We start from the raw sequence: 21,912 nt of genomic DNA, 5'->3' as shown, positions 1-21,912 counted from the left end.
CTGAAGTAGAAATTCATTTTGCAACAGATATTTTCCTGAATGGTCTTTTTGTTTAGGCAAGATTGTCGTTCAGTGGCTAAGTTGTGTCCGACTCTTTGCGACCCGATGGACGGCAGCATGCCAGGCTTCCTTGTCCTTCACTGTCTCCTGGAGTTTGGTCAAACTCACGTCCATTGATTTGGTGATGCTAATCAACCATCCCATCCTCTGTCATCCCCTTCTCCTCCTGCCGTCAATTTCCCCAGCTTCAGGGTCTTTTCCAGTGAGTTGGCTCTTCACATCAAGTGGCCAAAGGATTGGAGCTTCAGCTTCAGCATCAGTCCTTCCAGTGAATACTCTGATTTCCTTTAGGATTGACTGGCTTGATCTCCTTGCAGTCCAAGGGACTCTCAAGAATATTCTCCAGCACCACAATTTGAAAACATCAATTCTTTGGTGTTCAGCCTTTTTTATGGTCCAACTCTCATATCCATACATGACTTTTGGAAAAACCATAGCTTTGACTAGATGGACCTTTGTCAGCAAAGTGATATCTCTGCTTTTTAATACACTGTCTAGGTTTGTCATAGCTTTTCTTCCAAGGAGCAATCGTCTTTTAATTTTGTGGCTGCAGTCACTGTCCGCAGTGATTTTGGAGCCTGAGAAAGTAAAATCTGTTATTATTTCCACTTTTCCCTCTTCCCTTTGCCATGAAGCGATGGAGCTGGATGATCTTAGTTTTTGGGTTGTTGAATTTTAAGCCAGCTTTTTCACCCTCCTGTTTCACCCTCATCAAGAGGCTCTTTAAAAAAAAAAAAAAAAAAAGAGGCTCTTTAGTTCCTCTTTACTCTCTGCCATTAGAGTAGTATCATCTGCATATCTGAGGTTGTTGATACTTAGTCAAAGTAGAGTGGACCAAATGGATTTGACTGAAATAAACCAGCTCTTCATTTTTCAATCATTTGGATGAGAATTTCTTCCCTATTATTTAATACAGTGTGACTGATTACGTTGCTTCTGGTGATCGGCTAGCATAAGCTAGACACACAGAGAGATGCTAATCCAGGTGTTCTATTTTAATTTTTAAACACTCTATTTATTTGTTGTGTCTTTCAAAAGGCTTTATTCCATTCTATCTAACCCGTCTATACGTAGCAAATATCTAAGATGTGTCCTACACTGTCCTCACTTTCACAGAATTTATAATCTTGCAGAGAAGAAAAATCTACACAAGATGACAAAGCAAGATAAAATGATAGCAAACTTATGCCATAAAGACATGCTGTAAAACTTCCCAAAATTCCTCCGCTAAGAATAGCCATGGACTCAGACTTTGAGAAGGAGCTTATGGTTGCTGGGGGGAAGGATGGGGGAAGGATTAGTGAGGGAGTTTGGGTTGGATATGTACACACTGCTCTATTTAAAATGGATAATCAGCAAGGACCTACTGTATAGCACAGGGAACTCTGCTCAGTGTTATGTGGCAGCCTGGATGGGAGGGGAGTTTGGCAGAGAATGGATATACATGTATATATATGACTGGATATATATACATCCAGAGAATGGATGTATATGACGGAGTCCCTTTGCTGTTCACTGAAACTATACAACATTGTTAACTGGCCTTACACCAGGACAAAATAAAATGTTAAAAAAAAAGGACAGTCCCTGTGTTCAGTTGTGCAGTGAATGTTCTATACCTCACTGAAAGGAACCCTATACATATTAACCCAGGTATTTTAAGAGAGTTTTTAAATGTTGGCGCCATGTGGGCACAGGTTAAACTGAACTTCACTCTCATCTCCAGAGGGGGTCTCCCTGGATCTAGTTTGAGAGACTTCACAGAGGGGAGAGAAGAATTGATTGTATATTATTTTAAATCTTGTCTGTTGGATGGATAAAGAGAATCAAACATTTTCTAAGATTACAAACTCACAATGGGGTGAATTTAATTTAAAGAATAGTTTCTGGTTTATTGACCAATGATATACAAACAGCTTCTTTCATTGGAAAATTTTCTCTTCTCAGTTGAAAAAAAATGACAATTTTACTGAAAGCTTTAAAAATTTACCAATAATTCTGACATCTTTGCAAAACTCCTATAATTTTTGCCTTTTTTTCCCTAACCCTTTTGTATGTGAATAAATATATTTATATAAGTACAAATATAGTAACATAAAATATGTACATACTTTTTTCAATAAATATGAGCATTTTTATAGAACACATAAATTTTGTGTATGTAATGGAAACTCACAGAAATGAGATATTTTATTTTTTTTGTTGGGCTGTAAACTTGAGTTGGTTATTTTGTTATTGTTTTCTTTTTGTTTCCTCTGTTTTTTTTTTTCTCTTGACATTTCCTTTGCTTTTTTCCTTGCCATCCTGTGGGTTAATTGAACATTTTTTAGGATTTCATGTTTATCTATTTAAGTATTTAAAAATTTTTTTTTATTGTGGTACAGTTGATTTACAATAGATATACATATATGTATCAGTTCAGTTCAGTCGCTCGGTCATGTCCGACTCTTTGTGACCGCATGAACTGCAGCACGCCAGGCCTCCCTGTCCATCACCAACTCCCGGAGTTTACTCAAACTCATGCCCATCGAGTTGGTGACGCCATCCAGCCATCTCATCCTCTGTCGTCCCCTTCTCCTCCTGCCCCCAGTCCCTCCCAGCATCAGGGTCTTTTCCAATGAGTCAACTCTTCGCATGAGGTGGCCAAAGTATTGGAGTTTCAACTTCAGCATCAGTCCTTCCAATGAACACCCAGGACTGATCTCTTCAGGAGGACTTGACAAGGACTCAGTCTTGCCAACACCAGAGAGTTCAAAAGCATCAATTTTTTTGGCGCTCAACAGTCCAACTCACATCCATCACCACTGGAAAAAATAGCTTTTGACTAGATGACCTTTGTTGGCAAAGTAATGTCTCTGCTTTTAATATGTTATCTAGGTTGGTCATAACTGTCCTTCCAAGGAGTAAGCATCTTTTTAATTTCATGGCTGCAATCACCATCTGTAGTGATTTTGGAGCCCCAAAAAATAAAGTCTGACACTGTTTCCACTGTTTCCCCATCTATTTCCCATGAAGTGATGGGACCAGATGCCATGACCTTAGTTTTCTGAATGTTAAGCTTTAAGCCAACTTTTTCACTCTCCTCTTTCACTTTCATCAAGAGGCTTTTTAGTTCCTCTTAATTCTCTGCCATAAGGGTGGCGTCACCTGCATATCTGAGGTCATTGGTATTTCTCCCAGCAATCTTGATTCCAGTTTGTGCTTCTTCCAGCCCAGCATTTCTCATGATGTACTCTGCATATAGTTAAATAAGCAGGGTGACAATATACAGCCTTGACATACTCCTTTTCCTATTTGGAACCAGTCTGTTGTTCCATGTCCAGTTCTAACTGTTGCTTCCTGACCTGCATACAGGTTTCTTAAGAGGCAGGTCAGGTGGTCTGGTATTCCCATCTCTTTTAGAATTTTCCACAGTTTATTGTGATCCACACAGTTGAAGGCTTTGGCATAGTCAATAAAGCAGAAATAGATGTTTTTCTGGAACTCTCTTGCTTTTTTGATGATCCAGTAGATATTGGCAATTTGATCTCTGGTTCCTCTGCCTTTTCTAAAACCAGCTTGAACATCTGGAAGTTCTCGGTTCATGTATTGCTGAAGCCTGGCTTGGAGAATTTTGAGCATATTCATATATATATTTATACACACACACACACACACACATATATATATTCACTCTTTTTTAGATTCTTTCCTGTATAGGTCATTACAGACTTATTGAGAAGTCTGTGTAGTAGTATACTGTGTATACAGTAGATCCTTATTAGTTATCTATTTTCACATATAGTAAGGTATATATGTCAGCCCAAATCTCCCACAGATATTTTATGACATTTGAAATTTATCACTGAATTGTTTACATGTCTTAAAACTGTTTCTGGGAATTCCTTTTTAGTCCAGTGGTTAGGACTCTGCCCTTCCACTTCAGGGGGCCTGGGTTCAATCCCTGTTGAGAAATTAAGATCCTGCAAGTCATGCGACACAGCAAAAAAAAAAAAAAAAGAAAAGATATATTTAAACTATAATTAGTTCTACCATTAAATTTGTAATTAGTAAAGTTTGCTTTGTGTTTTATCTCATTCAGAGGAGAAACCACTTGTTGCTCTATGTATGAAAACTTGTGTTAGGTGCTGTAGTGTTTAAAAGTTTGGCTTAGAGGGGCTTCCCTGGAGGTTCAGTGGTTCAGACTCTGAGCTTCCACTCAATGCGGGGAGGGGATGGTGAGGGTGAGATCCCTGGGTGGGAACTAAGATCCCACATGCTGTGGGGTGTGGCTGGGGTGGTGGTGGTGGGAAGATCGACTTAGAGTATCAGAAAAAGAGGTAAGCTCTTAGAAAATTTGGGTTGAAAAATGTTATGTAACAAAAGAAACGATTCAGGGATTTTTGGTAGACTCAGAGTTGTGTGACCATCATCACAATTTTAAAACATTTCCATCACCCCAAACAACCCTGACACCCCAAGTAGTTGGTCCTCATTCCCCTTCCTCCTGCCAGCCACGGGCAACCACTCATCTACCTTCTGTCTCTGTGTGTTTGCCTCTTCTGGATATTTCAGAGAAATGGAGTCATGCGGTATGTGGTCTTTTGTGACTGGCACCTCTCAGTGTAATATTTTTGAAGTCCATCTGTTTTGTGGCATGTGTCAGGGCAGGGAGACCTTGGAGGTATTGCAAGTTTGGCTTTAGACCATGGCAATAAAGTGAATATTGCACCACAGAGTCACACAAATTCTTTGGTTTCCCAGTGATTATGAAAGAACCTGCCTGCAATGTGCGAGACCTGGGTTCGATCCCTGGGGTGGGAAGATCCCCTGGGGAAGGGAAAGGCTACCTACTCCAGTATTCTGGCCTGGAGAATTCCATGCACTGTATAGTCCATGGGGTCTCAACGAGTTGGACACGACTGAGCAACTTTCACTTTCGCTTCATTTTCATGTTTATACTATTAATCTGTTAAGTATAGCATGTAATCTACTAAATGTGTAGCAGCATTATGTCTAAAAAAGTATATACGTGAATGCTAAGTTGCTTCAGTCATATCTGACTCTTTGCGACCCTATGGACTATAGCCTGCCAGTTTCCTTTGTCCGTGGGATTCTCCAGGCAGGAATCCTGGAGTGGGTTGCCGTTCCCTCCTCCAGGGGATCGTCCTGATCCAGACACTGAACCCGCATCTCTTGCAGCTTCTCCACTGCTGGTGGATTCTTTACTGCTGAGCCACCAGGGAAGCCCCCAAAAGTACATATCTTAATATAAAAACACTTTATTGCTAATCAATGCTAACCTTCAGAAAATTGTGCTCTTTTTACATAATAACATCAAAGATCATGGATCACAGGTTACCTTTACAAATACAGTAATAATGAAAAAGCTTGAAATATTTTGAGAATTTCCAAAATGTAATACAGAGACACAAAATGAGCAATTTTTTTTTTTTTTAAAAAAAGCAAAGACAGTATCTGTGAAGCACAATAAAGCAAAGTGCAATCAAATGAGATACAACTGTGCTTCATTTCTTTTTGTTGTCAAATAATGTTCCACTGCATGGTTATACCACGTTCATTTATCCATTTGTCAGTTGACGGACCTTTGGATTCGTTGCACTTTTGGCTATTATGAATAATGCTGCTGCAAACATTAATGAAGTGTTTGAGGGGATGTATCTTTTCGGTTCACTTTTACTAGGAGTAGGATTGCTGGGTCCTGTGAGAGCCCCATGTGTAACCTTCTGAAGTGAAAGTCACTTAGTCGAGTCCTCCTCTTTGCGGCCCCGTGGACGATACAGTCCGTGGAATTCTCCAGGCCAGAATACTGGAGTAGGTAGCCTTTCCCTTCTCCAGGGGATCTTCCCAACCCAGGGATCGAACCTAGGTCTCCTGCACTTCAGGAGGATTCTTTACCAGCTGAGCCACAAGGGAAACCCCATAACCTTCCAAGGGGCTGCCAGACTGTTTCTGAAATGGCCACATCATTTTATATTCCCATTAGAAATGTATGAATGATCCAATTTCTCCACATCTTTGCCAATGCTTATTATGTCTTTTTGATTATAGTCATGCTAGTGGCTATAAAATGATGTTTCTTTGTGGTTTTTGATTTACACTTCCCTGGTAGCTAAAAATGTTGAACATCTTTTCATGTGCTTTGTGACATTTCTATGAAGTCTTGGAGAAATGTCTATTTGGATCCTTTGCCCATTTTTATATTGATTTGTCTTTTTATTATTGAGTTAAAAAAAAGGATATATAATTTTAATGGCAAAACATTAGAAAAGGGTTTTTACAGGGAGAATACCACAATTAACATCTGATCTGTGCTTCTTGTCTTTTCTTTTTGCTGCTCTGCATGGCATGTGGGATCTTAGTTCCCCAATCAGGGATTAAACCTACATCCCTTGCATTGGAAGTACAGTGTCTAAACAGCTGGATCACAAAGGAAGTCCCTTCATGTCTTTTAAAAGTATTTAAAATGATGCTTGAGGGAGCAATATCTCACTGAGGGGAATACATCGGGATGGAGGAAAATGGAGCGTAAGCAGTTTGCAAAGTCAGTTTAGAAACAGCCCTATTTTGATTTGATTTTAGTTATGGTATTTAATTTGCTTTGAAATTTCCAGCAGCAAAAGGTTTTTCTATTTCACCAGAAACATTTATTTCTTTGGGACAGTCCTGTGTTACATTTTGGAACTCAGAGGTTTTTAACCTGTGTTCTGGGGAAATGCTCAAAGACGGGACAAAGAGGGTGAGCCGCAGGGAAGGGCCAGAGGGTGGAGGTTTTCAATTTTACGTGTTTTACTTGCTTCACTTCAGGGAAGAGTTTTCTTTCCACAGTACCACGGTTAGCAAACACTGAAAACCAAACCTCGCTTTTTTTCATTCCCAGCATATTTTTCTGAAATATTTACACAGCCCTCAGAAAGTGGGTTTTCAGGGTTATAAAGAAACAGTGAATGAGGATATTTCTCCACAAGTGTTTGCAGGGTATGTAGTAATGAGGGAGCAAAATTCAACCCTCTTTCCTAAGATGTCTAATATAGATAAGATGGTTTTTATGTAAGTTATAGGATTTGAGTTCATTTTCCAATGGGGGAGATACACTTCCTGGGACTAACTAGGCAATCAAGAATGGAGGACAAAAAAAAAAAAAAGGACAAAAAAGAAAAAAAAAAGAGTGGAGGGCAGGGCTTGGTTTGCAACAGGATTTCAACAAATACGTGTTGAGTGAATGAGTGGAAAGGCCAAAGAAGTGTCTTGAGTCTTCACTTTGCTCGAAGAGGCGGAGGTGTGGTCAAGGGGATTCTTTCATTTTAGGACTGAGATTTATGTGAGATCCCACTCTACCAGATTTCATCAGACTACAAGGTTACACTTTCCACTGGTGCCCCAGTCATAATGATTTGGGCCTTTAAAGAATCCTCCTACAAATGCAGGAGATGCAGGAGATGTGGGATCAATCCCTGGGTCAGGAAGACCCCCTTGGAGAAGGAAATGGCAACCCACTCCAGTATTCTTGCTTGGAGAATCCCATGGACGGAGGTGCCTGGCGTGCTACAGTCCATGGGATTGAAAAGAGTCCAACCGGACTTAGAGACTAAACAACAACAGAGCACAGATCTTTCGAGAATCACTAACAGTGCAGTCTAAATCTTTATTTAAACTAAACGTCTCCCCGTGATGGAGATAGCATTTTATTACTTTATTATTTATAATACTTTAGCTCCTAGGGGCTAACCTGCCTAGGATTTTTCTTTTCCAAATAAAAATCTTTAGTCAGCTTTGAAAGTTCAAAGAGCCTTAGTAGTGGTCTTCATAGAAACAGAGAAATATTTGTCCTAATGATGAATCTATTTCCAACCTCCTACAACATAAAGAATATCCTTCATTTTGGAATTACTTTGCAGAAAGTCTTCAAGTTCTTTCTACCAACTCACTAGGATTTCCCCTTTTCCTATTTGTTTTAGCAAATAAAACCTTTGCCAGGCATGAAGCTTAGGATGGGGACAACAGATCATCTCTGGTGCAGCCAAGGTTATGACCTTTTCACTATTGAGGAACATCATGTGGAAAACTGTTACAGGTTCTTGACATCAGAAATAAGATTCCTGTAATGATGTTCTTCTGCACCTTTATCAAAACTCTTTTGAAGGGAATGATAGAAATGATAAATAAGAAATCAAAGCAAGACCCTATCTAGTCAGTCATACGTATTGACTTGTTCTTCAGATCATCTATTTATAAGATTGTGTTTGTAGCTTGATGTGCCAGGATTTAATTATGAATTGCTAATGGATGAATATCAATTTGTCTATATAAACGGGAAACCTGGGTTCAATCCCTGGGTTGAGAAGATCCCCTGGCGGAAGGCATGGCAACCCACTCCAGTATTCTTGCCGGCAGAATCCCCATGGACAGAGGAACCTGGCGGGCTACAGTCCACGGGGTTGCAAAGAGTCAGACATGACTGAGCGACTAAGCCCAGCACAGCACAATGGATGAGCATCAATTTGTCTTTATAAATGGGTCTTGGACAGGAGGCAATAAACATTTTGACAGTATTCATTAAATAGATGTAGAATTGCTTATCAAATACATGAAACTAATTTAGAAACCTATCAATTGAGTCTTCTTGATTCCAGTAAGGAATAAATTATTATTGACTTTCTCCGATGCAAGAAGATTGGATTAGACAATCATGACCATTCCTTTTAGTTGTAAAATCTGTGATTTTTTGATTTATTTTCCCTGCCAGTTAAAACTGGTAATGGATGTCCTCACGAGTTTTAAACAAGATCAGACATGGAAACTGGAAAGTAGCTACTGTTTGTGTGACACAGTTAATTTGAAGAGATGAAAAGAACAGGAATAGATGATCTGATGGGTGAGGGATTTGGAGGCATGTCTCTTTTTACTTACATAAGTTTTATGATCAATTTCTTTAAGATAGTTACATAAGAAACTGTGTGTGTATGCTGTCACTTCAGTTGTGTCTGACTCCTTGTGACCCTATGGACTGTAGCCTGCCAAGCTCCTCTGTTCATGGGATTCTCCAGGCAGAAATACTAGAGTGGGTTGCCATGCCCTCCTTCAGGGTATCTTCCCAATTCAGGGGTCAGACCCACATCTCCTGCATTGCAGGTGGATTCTTTGCTGTTGAGTCAATGGGAAGCCCATAAGCCCATAATTAAATAACATTTAATGATTAACGTTTATTGCTTAAGCTAAGTTTAGAGGCGAGAACCTTAAACTTTTAATCAGAAAGATAGGTTTGATTCACAGCTATTTCTTAATAGGTGTGTGACTTTTCCCAATTAGATTTAGTACTTTGAGTTTCTATTTCTTTATCTTTAAAACATGTGTTGACCCTGAGGTACCTTACTCCCCAATTATATTTAATCAACAAGTATTTTTTGCAGACTTTATATTTTTTCCCCCCCTTTGGTCACACTGAACCTGATCAGGGATCAAGCCCATGCCTCCTGCAGTGGAAATGTGAAGTCCTAATCATTGGATTGCTGGGGAATTCCCTATATTCTTTTTTCAAACCAGTTTTAAAAACCATTTTAAACCATTTAAGCATAGTTAATTTGCAATGTTATCTTAGTTTCAGGTGTACAGAAAAATTACTCAGTTATGTATATATAAACATATAAATTCTTTTTCAGATTCTTTTCAGATTTGAGTATACTTCCCCATGCTACACAGTAGGTCCTTGTTATTTATCTATTTTGTATATGGTAGTGTGTTTATGTTAATCCCAAACTTCTAATTTGTCTTTGGGAGCTTTTGTATTCTAAACACCATGGAAGATTCAAAGATCAATTAGAGCCCAAAGGAACTTTGTGTATATGCATATCAGTGTTCCAGGTTATCTTCCCTTTGTCCCTGTTGGGCTGTTTCTTTCCAATGGCTGATTTTGCTCAGTCAGTTCAGTTCAGTTCAGTCACTCAGTCGTGTCCGACTCTTTGCAACCCCATGAATCGCAGCACGCCAGGCCTTCCTGTCCATCACCAACTCCCAGAGTTTACTCAAACTCATGCCCATCGAGTCGGTGATGCCATCCAACCATCTCATCCTCTGTCGTCCCCTTCTCCTCCTGCCCCCAATCCCTCCCAGCATCAGGGTCTTTTCCAATGAGTCAACTCTTCGCATGAGGTGGCCAAAGTATTGGAGCTTCAGCTTCAGCATCAGTCCTTCCAATGAACACCCAGGACTGATCTCCTTTAGGATGGATGGGTTGGATCTCCTTGCAGTCCAATGGACTCTCAAGAGTCTTCTCCAACACCACAGTTCAAAAGCATCAATTTTTCAGTGCTCAGCTTTCTTCACAGTCCAACTCTCACATCCATACATGATCACTACTCAGTGGTCACCAAATTGGGTATGCAAGGTAGTCCGTTGAATGCAGGAAGAAAATACTAGAACTTCTATTCTTATTTGCTTTTGGCCCTTTTTCTAAGGCAACTGTTTATTTTGATAGTTTCAAATTTATGGAAAAGTTACAAAAATGGTATGAAGAACCCCCATATTTCCTTTATTGCATTCACTAATTATTAAAAATTTCCCCAGTTGTGGTTTATTCTCCCTCTCCCAAAGCTGTACACCACTGGGGTTCTTTCTCTCTGAGAGAGGCAGGATATGTATCTCTCTATATCACACATATATATATATATATATATGTACAGATATATATGTGTATGTAAACTTCAATATCTATATCTCTATCAAGCTCCATTGTCCTAAATACTTCAGTGATGTTTTCTTAGGACAAGGACTTTCTGTCACTTGACCTCAGTACAATAATTAAAATTAAGAAATTTAGCATTGACACATACTGTTATCTAATTCATAGCCTGTATTTAAACTGCATCCCCTAGTGGCTTAGCTGTAAAGAACCCATATACAAGTGCAGGAGACATGGGTTTGATTCTTGGATCTGTAAGATCCCCTGGAGAAGGAAATGGCTACCCACTCTAGAATTCTTGCCTGGGAAATGCCATGGACAGAGAAGCCTGGTGGGCTACAGTCCTTGGGTCACAAAAAGTTGGACATGACTTAGCAACTAAACAACAGCCACCAAGAAATTGCATCACTTTCCCAATAATGTCCTTCACAGCTTTTTTTTTTTTCCAGTCCAGAATTGCATATTGATTTTGTTGTCATTTCTCTTTAGTGTTTTAAAATGTGAAACAATTGTTTTTAACATTTTGAAGAGTACAGGCTAGCTATTCTTTTTAGCATTTCCCTCAGTTTGAGGTTGTCTGGTATTTGCATGTTTTGGAAGGAATACCCAGGTGGCACTAGTGGTAGTAAAGAATCTGCTTGCTAACGCGGGAAACATGAGACATGGGTTCAGTCCCTGTGTGGGGAAGATCCCCTGGAGGAGCGTGATAACCCACTCCAGGATTCTTGTTTGGGGAATCCCATGGACAGAGGAGCCTGCAGGGCTGCAGTCCACAGAGTCACAAAGAGTCAGCCTTTGTGACTTAGCAGAGCAGGCACACACCAAAGAAAAGATGTGGGGTCTCTTGTGATTTGTGCAACATCTGCTGGCCTCATTACTAGAAATGTCAAGTTTGATCTGGTTCAAGTGGTCTTCCAGGTCTCTGCACTTTTTCCTACAGAGGAGGAAGAAATGCAACATACCCTTACGTGGAGGTAAAGGAGAATTCAGTTAAATCTAGTTTAGGATTAACTGACACATAATAAGTGGAGTGGACCTGTTTTGGGTTGTCATGTTTATTAATGGCTTCACAGGTGGTTCTAGTGGTAAAGAATCTGCCTCCCAATGCCGGAGATGCAAGAGATGCGGGCTCAGTCTCTGGATTGGGAAGATCCCCTGCAATAGGAAATGGCAACCCACTCCAGGATTCTTACCTAGGAAATCTCATGGAGGGAGGAGCCTGGCAGGCTACAGTCCATGGGGTTGTGTGTCCCCCACCCCCAATTTATTAAATCTAAAGATGGACTCCAAATCTTTAGCTCTTTATTATGTGTACTTACATCAATGAACTACTTGCAAATATTTATTGAAAACTGATTTTGTTTAAGGCATTATCACTACAGGCTCCCTCCAATAACCTTAGCCTGCTTCCTGAATTCCTGAATTGTAGGAGTCAGACTCCTACAAAATGTAAGCACATCATTTTGTAGTTAGAGTGACAAGATATACATAAGTACTAGAGAAAGACATGGAAAATAAAACCTGCAGGAAGCAACTGGAATTTCTTAGTTCAAAGAAACTTAGTCAAGGTTTGTTAAACTCAGAAAACAAGAGAAGTAATATCTGAACTTGGAGGACAAAACTTATTAATTGATAAGGGACAAACTATAGTCCCCCTACCTTTAAGACAATAGCATCTTAAGTTGTAAACAAAATTTGCTGCTTTTTTTCTCCAAAATAGTGGTAACATTTACAGTTTGTTGAACCCTTTAAAGGATCACCTTTCTGACTGTTGATGGACTTATTGAGCTTTATGGAAGTGTATTTTAAGTATTTTGGATATACCTAATAGAGGTGCTGGAATAAAATAAAGGGAGCTAACATTTGTGAAGCTGGAAGAATGAAAGTAAGTCATTGGAGAAGCAGAAATGGGTCCGATTTAGCAGAGTGGAATGACATATTCGGCTTCCAGTATGCTCTTGCTGTGTAATTTAATTTGTTTCATTACGTTTTGTGCCTCTGCCCCACCTGCCCCGTGCATCTTCAGAAAGGAGCTCATTGCCAAGCTGGATCAGGCAGAGAAGGAGAAGCTGGACGCCGCTCAGCTGGCTCGGGAATTCGAGGCCCTGACGGAGGAGAATCGGACGCTGAAGCTGGCGCAGTCCCAGTGTGTAGAACAACTGGAGAAACTCAGAATACAGTATCAGAAGAGACAGGGCTCGTCCTAACCTGACATGATTCAATGTGAGCATAAGAGGTTGGTGACTGCTGAGCACTGGCCAAAACATTTTTTATTTTCAAGGGGTAGCTAGTAAAATCTGTCGCTTCTCCTTATTACACACACGGCCAAGGTCTACACTAATGACTTGCATGCTTGCCAATCTAGTTGGACAGAAGGGCTATTTTCTTTTAAATAAGATAATGAGAGCAAACCTTTACCAGATGTTTTTAGAGATCAGAATTCGTTTCAAAACATTTTTTTTCCTTATTTAGCAAGATATGATCATACTGTATATATCCGGGTAGAAAATGATAGAGAACATTGACTGTTTCTACTAAGAATCACAAGCAGAATTCGGCCATGAAACAGCCTAGTAAGATGCCCACTGCGGTTTTACATTGGTGTATTTTTAAATTTCATGTCTTTAATATTTCAACTGTGCTCCAATGTGAACTGTCAGATACTTCACTGCATATATTTATGTTCACCAGTTAGGTTTAATCCTTCCATGATTGATTGCACTAAGAATGCATGGTTGCATATCATAAAAGCTTTCTTATGAAAATATTAGCAGCAGGTATGTCTGTGTCAGCCCACATTTGTAATGCTAACTTGCTGTTGTAATAAAAAACTGATAAAGGTGCATTTTCTTCACGCCACATTACCTCCTGGTAAACATTTCTGCCTTTGCTTGTGTGTGTTCTGGGGGAAATGGAAAGGTATTGCTTGGACATTACTTTGGTGAGTTCTCATGTAAACATCAATAAAATTCTAACTACCCCTCTGTTTTGGGTCAGTGATAACTAAGAAGAATACATGAGTAAATTCAGGATTAAAATGATTTTCCCCTGTTCTATCTATCACAGTATTTCCCCAAATTGATCTCTTTGTTTTATGTCCATTTCTATTCTTGTAATTTCTTTTTCATTAAACATGGATCAAAACTCTCCAGTCTGTATTTTGTTTCTTTCTTAACCTTAATTTATGCTAAAAGTTGGCATAAGCTAACCCTAGTCAGAATTTGCTCTTAGTTGTATTTGGAAGTGCCAAAAAAGCAGCGAAGTCTCTTTTCTTGGTAAGATTGTGGTTTCTCAAATAAATAATTTAGAGCTCTATCCTGGAATGATGCATTAATGTCTTAAAGTATTTGCCCAGAAAACATAAAACAAAATAGTTGATTAAAGCCCTAAGATGGCCTGGGGTAGACCAGTTGTTATTAACTGGGGTTGATGCCCTCAAGGGACACTCAGAAAATTCTAGTTGTTGTCTTGCCTAGGATGGGGGTGCTACTTGCATTTAGAGAGGAGAGGCCAGGGATGCTGCTGGACATCCTGCCATGCACAGGACAACATCACAACAATGAAGAATTGTTTGGTCCAGGCTTCCTTTATGGCTCAAGCGATAAAGAATCCACCTGCAATGAGGGAGACCTGGGTTCAGTCCCTGGGTTGGGAAGATCCCCTGGAGAAGGGAAAGGCTACCCACTCCAGTATTCTTGGGCTTCCCTTGTGGCTCAGCTGGTAAAGAATCCACCCGCAATGTGGGAGACCTGGGTTCAATCTCTGGGTTGGGAAGATCCCCTGGAGAAGGGAAAGGCTACCCACCCATTCTGGCCTGGAGAATTCCGTGGGCTGTATCGTCCAAGGGATCACAAAGAGTCAGACTTGACTGAGAGACTTTGACTTTGACTTAGACTTTCAATGTGCCAGTGGCCCCGAGGTTGATGTACCTCAGAGTAATCACTGGACAGTCGGGCACAATGCAAGGGGAAATGTGATGCAGGGCCATGGGTTTCTTGTCATGTGGTGTGTTTTCATAAGGTCTTAGCATCCTCACGCTCAGTCTTCTCCTTTGTAAGATGAAGCTTTTTGATGGATCTCAATTTGAAATGTTATGTGAGCCTATTCACCCTTAAGCTGCTTTGTAGAGTGCAGAGTGCTCAGCTTGGGGCTCTGTGATGACCTAGATGGGTGAGATGGGGGGAGGGTGGGAGGGAGGTCCAAGAAGGAGGGGATGTGTGTATACATATGGCTGATCTGCTTCGTTGTGCAGCAGCAACCCACACTATAAGGGAGCTATGCCCCAATTAAAATAACAACAAAAATAAAATGCCAAAGATAGAAAAAGCAAAACGAAACAACAACAACAAAACAAACATTTAACCAAAGGTGAAAGTCCCTATTATCCTGTTAGAATCTTCTTTTTGCAGTAACCTCAAGACATAAATACTCATACAGAGGAGGATTTGTTCACTAAATTTATATGTTTCTAAGGTTAATGGAATGGATCAATGGTAAGTTACTGATCTTTATATACAAGGATTAGTTTTTGTTCACTGCCCACCTGAAGAAGGTTACACATATTTATGGAATTCAAGCAGTCATGGCACCTTATAGAAAATGGCAGGGGGGAGGGGGGAGCAGGGAAATAAAGTTCCAAAATCTCTCCATTCTACTAGAATGGAAATAATCTTGCAAGGTCAAAATACTTGAACACACTTGTTATTATGTGGGAGACACTAAGTAAATAGTTTTCATATCTCTGCATACCTAAATGGTTTTCAGATCAGTCTCAGCCTGAAATTTTACTGTGTTCCCAAAAGATACCTATTCATGACTCAAAAGCCAGCATCTCTCTAGGTTTGTGTGTATGTGTTTTTGATTTTTTAAATTGAAGTATAGTTGATTTTTAACAGTGTCATATTAGTTTCAGGTGTACAACGCAGTGATTCACCATAGGAGTGTGAGTTTTAAGCAGATTTTATTCTTTAAAAACATGGAAAAAAGATTTCTCTGGTGGTCCAGTGGTTAAGAATCCGCCTGCCAGTGCAGGGGACACAGGTCTGACCCCTGGTCCGGGAAGATTCCACACGCCACGGGGCAACTAGGCCAGTGCGTCCTAACTACCGAGCCTGCGTGAGTCCTCGAGTCCATGAGCCACCACTACCGAGCCCACAGACTCTGGAGCCTGTGCTCTGCGGTAAGAGAAGCCCCCTCAATGAGAAGCCCACGCACCACAACCAGAGAATACCCCTGCTCACCCAACTAGAGAGTGCCCGCGGGCAGCGACGAAGACCCGGCACAGCCGTAAATAGAGACAGATAAAATTCAGGGAAAAATATGCAAGCACTGTCTACTTCTGTAGCATTGCAAGGGAAATCTAAAAGCGAAATTTCTCATTGTCATGTTCATCTTTTCATTCATTTGACAATTCCCTCCCCAATCTTATTTACATTGCTTATCATCTATGTAACACAGAATCACTTAAGAATTTTCTCTCTTCAAATATATTTGCAGTGTTCTTGTGATTAGCAGTAATGAAAGGTTTATAGAGCATTAAAAATGAGCACAGAGGTTCTGTTAGTATTAAAATGAAGGTACTTGAATGTGAGAAAAATGTAACCCACATTATACTCTGTAATTGCTAAAGAATTTGCTGTTTGTGAGCCGTCTGGTTTGTGTAGAGACATGAGGAGAATGTGGTTACAGGTGACTGAAAGTCCAATCTCAACTCATCACTGTTGGTGTCTCTGTCACTCTGGCGCCTGAGCTGGGATGTATTATTAACTCGGCACAAACAAGGAACTGAGAGAGATCTGGAATTCAGTTCCACAGAAGTTTACTATTTATTTACCAAGTGCAAGGCAGAGTAGCCACAATAGGACCCAAAAGTGAATAACTCAATGCCAGCCTTCCACCCTTTGCGGAGCGGTAGCCTTCCCAGAGGGTGTATCTAGGGCGTTAGTGAGGCATGAAGTTGGGAAGTTCCACTGGGCCCTGTTTGTGGGAGGGTTTGGACAAAATAAACCCTTTGAAAGAGTAAATGATCAGGGCCGGACTTGAAGATAATGAATAGGGTTGCGGGGCACAGACTGCGTGGAACTAGAGACATAAGGAATTGTTAGGAGGTCAATAGCAAGGGGTGTGTGGTGGCCACAGCAGGGATGGAGTACAGATTAGGAGTGTTGGGACAGATGTAGTGAGAAGGAGAATCCACGTGCCTTGGGATGGATGGCACGTGTCGCTGAAGGTGAAGAGAAATGACGTTTGATGAGCCCCTTCCATGCCGGACAATCCAGATTCATCACATTGGCTGTATTATTTTATTTCTCAGAACAGCCTGAGAGGTAGCTGTAATTATCCCCATTCTCCAAAGTCAGATCTAAGGCCCCAGGATTCATACAGTGTTCAGTGTTCACCAGGGCAGGGATTCAAATGAAAACTGACTTCTTCCCTCCCTGTCTCCATTCCTTCCTTCACTCCTTCCCTTCCCTTTTCCTTCCTTCTTTCTTTTTCTCTCCCTTTCTTTCTTCCTTTCCTTCTCTCTTTCACTGAATTCTTGTACTTTGCCAGGCATTCTGGAAAGTGCCAGAGATACACAGTGAACTGCAGAAATGTGAGACCAGTACTCAAGGAACCCTTAGTCTAGTTAGAGAGGAAACCGTTTACTTAAATACCTACCCATGCGTGCGTGTGCCCTACGTCGCTTCTGTCGCATCTGACTCTTTGTGACCCCATGGATGGTAGCACCTGAGAGGCTCCTCTATCCATTCCAAGGGATTCTCCAGAAAAGAATGCTGGAGTGGGTTGCCAACCCAGGGATTGAATCTGCGTCTCCTGCCTTGGCAGGTGGGTTCTTTACCTCTAGTGCCACCTAGGAAGCCCCCAAAATACTTACCCTGGGTAGTCTTAAATCTATCCCCAAATTCCATCACTAGGTAGAACCTAATTGTCCTCCCATTGAGTGTGGACAGCAAGGAGATCCAACCAGTCCATCCTAAAGGAAATCAGTCCTGAATATTCATTGGAAGGACTGATGCTGAAGCTGAAACTCCAATACTTCGGCCACCTGATACGAAGAACTGACTCACTAGAAAAGACCTTGGCACTGGGAAAGATTGAAGGCAGGAAGAGAAGGGGATGACAGAGGATGAGATGGTTGGATGGCATCACCCACTCAGTGGACATGAGTTTGAGTAAACTCTGGGTGTTGGTGATGGACAGGGAGGCCTGGCGTGCTGTAGTCCATGGGGTCACAAAGAACTGGACACGACTGAGAGACTGAACTGAATGTGGGGTGGACATAACGACTTATTTCTAACAAAGAGAATAAAGCAGAAGTGGCCGTATGTGTCCCCTACGCAGAGGTCATGAAGACACAGGGCTTCCTTCTCATCTGCTCTGGCGTGCTCTGGAGCTCTAGGCAGGCCGGCTGCCCAGTTCTGAAGAGACTCGGGAAGCCCAAGGCGAGGCACATATGAAAAGAAACAGGCCACATGGAAGCAGGTCCTCCAGTTCCCGGCGAGACTGCAAATGGCAGCAGTCTGGCTGACCTCTTGCCTGCAGCCTCGTGAGAGACTCTGAGCCAGAATCAGCCGCCAAGCTGCTCCTGTTTCTGAGTCTCAGGATCTTGGAGATGATAAATGTTGTTTTAAGCAATGGGGTTTTGGAGTGATTTGTGATGCAGCAATAGATAAAAAATGTAGCAAATAAATGAGGTAAGTGCCAACCAGAAAAAAATATATAGTCTATGAGTTCATATGGGCTTCTCAGATGATGCTAGTGGTAAAGAACCTGCCTGACAGAGCAGGGGACATGAGACCTGGGTTTGATCCTTGGGTTGGGAAGATCCCCTGGAGGAAGACATGGCAACCCACTCCAGTATTCTTGCCTGGAGAATCCCATGGACAGAGGAGATTGGCAGGCTATGGTCCATAGGGTCACAGAAGAGTTGGCTGTTACTGAAGCAACTTAGAAACCACGTACACATGAGTTCATGTAAGACAAAGAATCCAATTGAGATAGGAGTCTGGGATGCTTTCCTTAAGGTGGTGACTACTGAGCTAAGATCTGGTGGATGAGTAAGAGCTGGAGAGGCAAAGAAAGCAGGAAGAGGAAGGAGTCCAGATGGAGTGAAACACGTGCAAAGGCCCTCTGGCATGTTCAAAGACTTGCATGGAGGCCCATGTAGCTGAGCATGAGGAAGTATACAGAATATGGGATGAGATGATGTTGCAGAATAAGGCAGGACCTTGACGTTCACGTTAAGAATTTTGGCTAAAATCCTAGAAACAGAAGGAAATGATGAAGACTTTAAATCACAGGGGTAACATGTTAACACATTATCTTCTAGGGAAACATGTTTTAAGAATTTTCTTTGTTAATTCATTTTAAGCTGCTTAGAGTGCTATACTTTAAAGAGTCATTTATACTATACAGATTTAGCTAGCTAAACAGATGATAGGATTATTTGTATAGGGTTACCTTTAACTTGAGAAGTCATTTCAGAGAACATTTTTCTCCTTCTTGAGGTTAGTAAACCCTTAATCATATCAGGTGGCCTGGCTTAGAACAGGAGAGGGTCTACTTCCATCATCACCATTAACAAATATAATTGAATGACATTCAAAATCCTGCTTTTTCACGAAGATTTTTGTGATCTACCTGTTTTTTTTGGGGGGGGAGCGTGTGCTTATTTCACATTTCAACACTTTCACCCATATTTCAAAGTTGCCAAACTCAGACCTGATAAAAGAATATAAGTTGTGAGTATGTTATTCGCTCAGTCACGTCCGACTCTTTGTGACCCCATGGATTGCAACCCACCAGGATCCTCTGTCCGTGGAATTCTCCAGGCAAGAATACTGGAGTGGGTTGCCATTTCCTTCCCCAGGGGAGATCTTCCAACCCAGGGATCGAACACGGGTCTCCCACATCACAAGCAGATTCTTCACCGACTTAGCCACTAGGAAATCTTAAGCAATTACAACTTTGGAGACAATTTTTTCCACCTGTTTTATTTTTACTTATTATTATTATTTTTTATTTTTTCCCAATTATTTTTATTAGTTGGAGGCTAATTACTTTACAATATTGTAGTGGTTTTTCCCATACATTGACATGAATCAGCCATGGATTTACATGTGTTCCCCATCCTGAACCCCCCTCCCACCTCCCTCCCCATCCCATCCCTCTGGGTCTTCCCAGTGCACCAGCCCCGAGCACTTGTCTCATGCATCCAACCTGGACTGGTGATCTGTTTCACACTTGATAATATACATGTTTCAATGCTGTTCTCTCAGATCATCACCCTCACCTTCTCCCATAGAGTCCAAAAGTCTGTACTATACATCTGTGTCTCTTTTTCTGTCTTGCATATAGGGTTATCGTTACCATCTTCCTAAATTCCATATATATGCATTAGTATACTGTATTGGTGTTTATTTTTCTGGCTTACTTCACTCTGTGTAATGGGCTCCAGTTTCATCCATCTCATTAGAACTGATCTAAATGAATTCTAATTTTAATGACTGAGTAATATTCCATAGTATATATGTACCACAGCTTCCTTATCCATTCGTCTGCTGATGGGCATCTAGTTTGCTTCCATGTCCTGGTTATTATAAACAGTGCTGTGATGAACATTGGGGTGCACGTGTCTCTTTCAGATCTGGTTTCCTCGGTGTGTATGCCCAGAAGTGGTATTGCTGGGTCATATGGCAGTTCTAGTTCCAGTTTTTTAAGGAATCTCCACACTGTTCTCCATAGTGGCTGTACTAGTTTGCATTCCCACCAACAGTGTAAGAGGGTTCCCTTTCCTCCACACCCTCTCCAGCATTTATTGCTTGTAGACTTTTGGATAGCAGCCATCCTGACTGGTGTGTAATGGTACCTCATTGTGGTTTTGATTTGCATTTCTCTGATAATGAGTGATGTTGAGCATCTTTTCATGTGTTTGTTAGCCATCTGTATGTCTTCTTTGGAGAAATGTCTGTTTAGTTCTTTGGCCCATTTTTTGATTGGGTCATTTATTTTTCTGGAATTGAGCCGCAGGAGTTGCTTGTATATTTTTGAGATTAATCCTTTGTCTGTTGCTTCATTTGCTATTATTTTCTCCCAATCTGAGGGCTGTCTTTTCACCTTGCTTATAGTTTCCTTTGTTGTGCAAAAGCTTTTAAGTTTAATTAGGTCCCATTTGTTTATTTTTGCTTTTATTTCCAATATTCTGGGAGGCGGGTCATAGAGGATCCTGCTGTGATTTATGTCGGAGAGTGTTTTGCCTATGTTCTCCTCTAGGAGTTTTATAGTTTCTGGTCTTACATTTAGATCGTTAATCCATTTATTTTTGTGTATGGTGTTAGAAAGTGTTCTAGTTTCATTCCTTTACAAGTGGTTGACCAGTTTTCCCAGCACCACTTGTTAAAGAGGTTGTCTTTTTTCCATTGTATATTCAAAAACGTGGAGCACTTCACGAATTTGCGTGTCATCCTTGCGCAGGGGCCATGCTAATCTCTGTATCGTTCCAATTTTAGTATACGTGCTGCTGAAGCGAGCACTATTTTTACTTATTATTTTTTTAACTGAAGTATAATTGCTTTACGATATTATGTTAGTTTCTGCTGTGCAGCAAGGTGAACCAGCCGTATATATGCCGATGTCCCCTCCCTGTTGCGTTTTCCCCCTCTTCCCCCAATCCCACCCCCCTGGGTCATCACAGACCACTGGGCTGAGCTCCCTGATCTACACTGCAGCCTCCCACTAGCTGTGTGTTTTATACACGGCAGTGTATACATGTCAACGCTCCTCTCCCAGTTTATCCCACCCTCCCGCCATGTTATTTTTAAAGGATGATAATGATAAAAAGTGGACGTGTAGATCGAGTCACACACATGTGAAATGTCCACAGGGCAGAGATGAAATCACCCACAAAGCTGACAGCCTTAACCTTCAGCTTCTTTGAACATCCTTCCAGTTCTTACATTCTATGTTTTAATTTACCGGGAATACATTATTTCCTATGGTGGTGGTTTAGTCACGAAGTCAGGTCCGACTCTTGTGATCCCATGGACTGTAGCCCACCAGGCTCCTCTGTCCATGGTATTCTCCAGGCAAGAATACTGGAGTAGGTTGCCATTTCCTTCTCCAATTATTTCCCATGGTTAGAAGCAAATACTCCCTGAAAGAAAAGTGTCTTA

General features: G+C 41.1%; 1 protein-coding gene and 1 non-coding gene across 5 annotated transcripts in view; one reads left to right on the top strand and one right to left on the bottom strand.

Moving 5' to 3' along the window:
• MAP3K7CL (MAP3K7 C-terminal like) overlaps nt 1–13,885 on the top strand; it is a 47,408-nt gene extending 33,523 nt beyond the window's left edge. For all 4 annotated transcript variants that reach the window (XM_043449080.1, XM_043449079.1, XM_043449078.1 and 1 more), the window contains exon 6: nt 12,765–13,885. In XM_043449080.1, the coding sequence (XP_043305015.1) occupies nt 12,765–12,945 (181 nt within the window). In that variant the 3' untranslated portion in view covers nt 12,946–13,885. The remainder of the gene's footprint in view (nt 1–12,764) is intronic.
• A 7,284-nt stretch (nt 13,886–21,169) lies between these two features.
• On the bottom strand, nt 21,170–21,273 carry LOC122429013. The gene has a single exon (XR_006265884.1). It is a non-coding gene; the product is annotated as a U6 spliceosomal RNA (small nuclear RNA).
• Nucleotides 21,274–21,912: the final 639 nt, after the last annotated feature.

Source organism: Cervus canadensis, chromosome 27 (assembly GCF_019320065.1).
Source record: "Cervus canadensis isolate Bull #8, Minnesota chromosome 27, ASM1932006v1, whole genome shotgun sequence".
Classification (NCBI taxonomy): Eukaryota; Metazoa; Chordata; class Mammalia; order Artiodactyla; family Cervidae; genus Cervus; species Cervus canadensis.
Note: the sequence above shows the minus strand (reverse complement) of the source record. Positions and strands in the feature narration are given on the sequence as shown.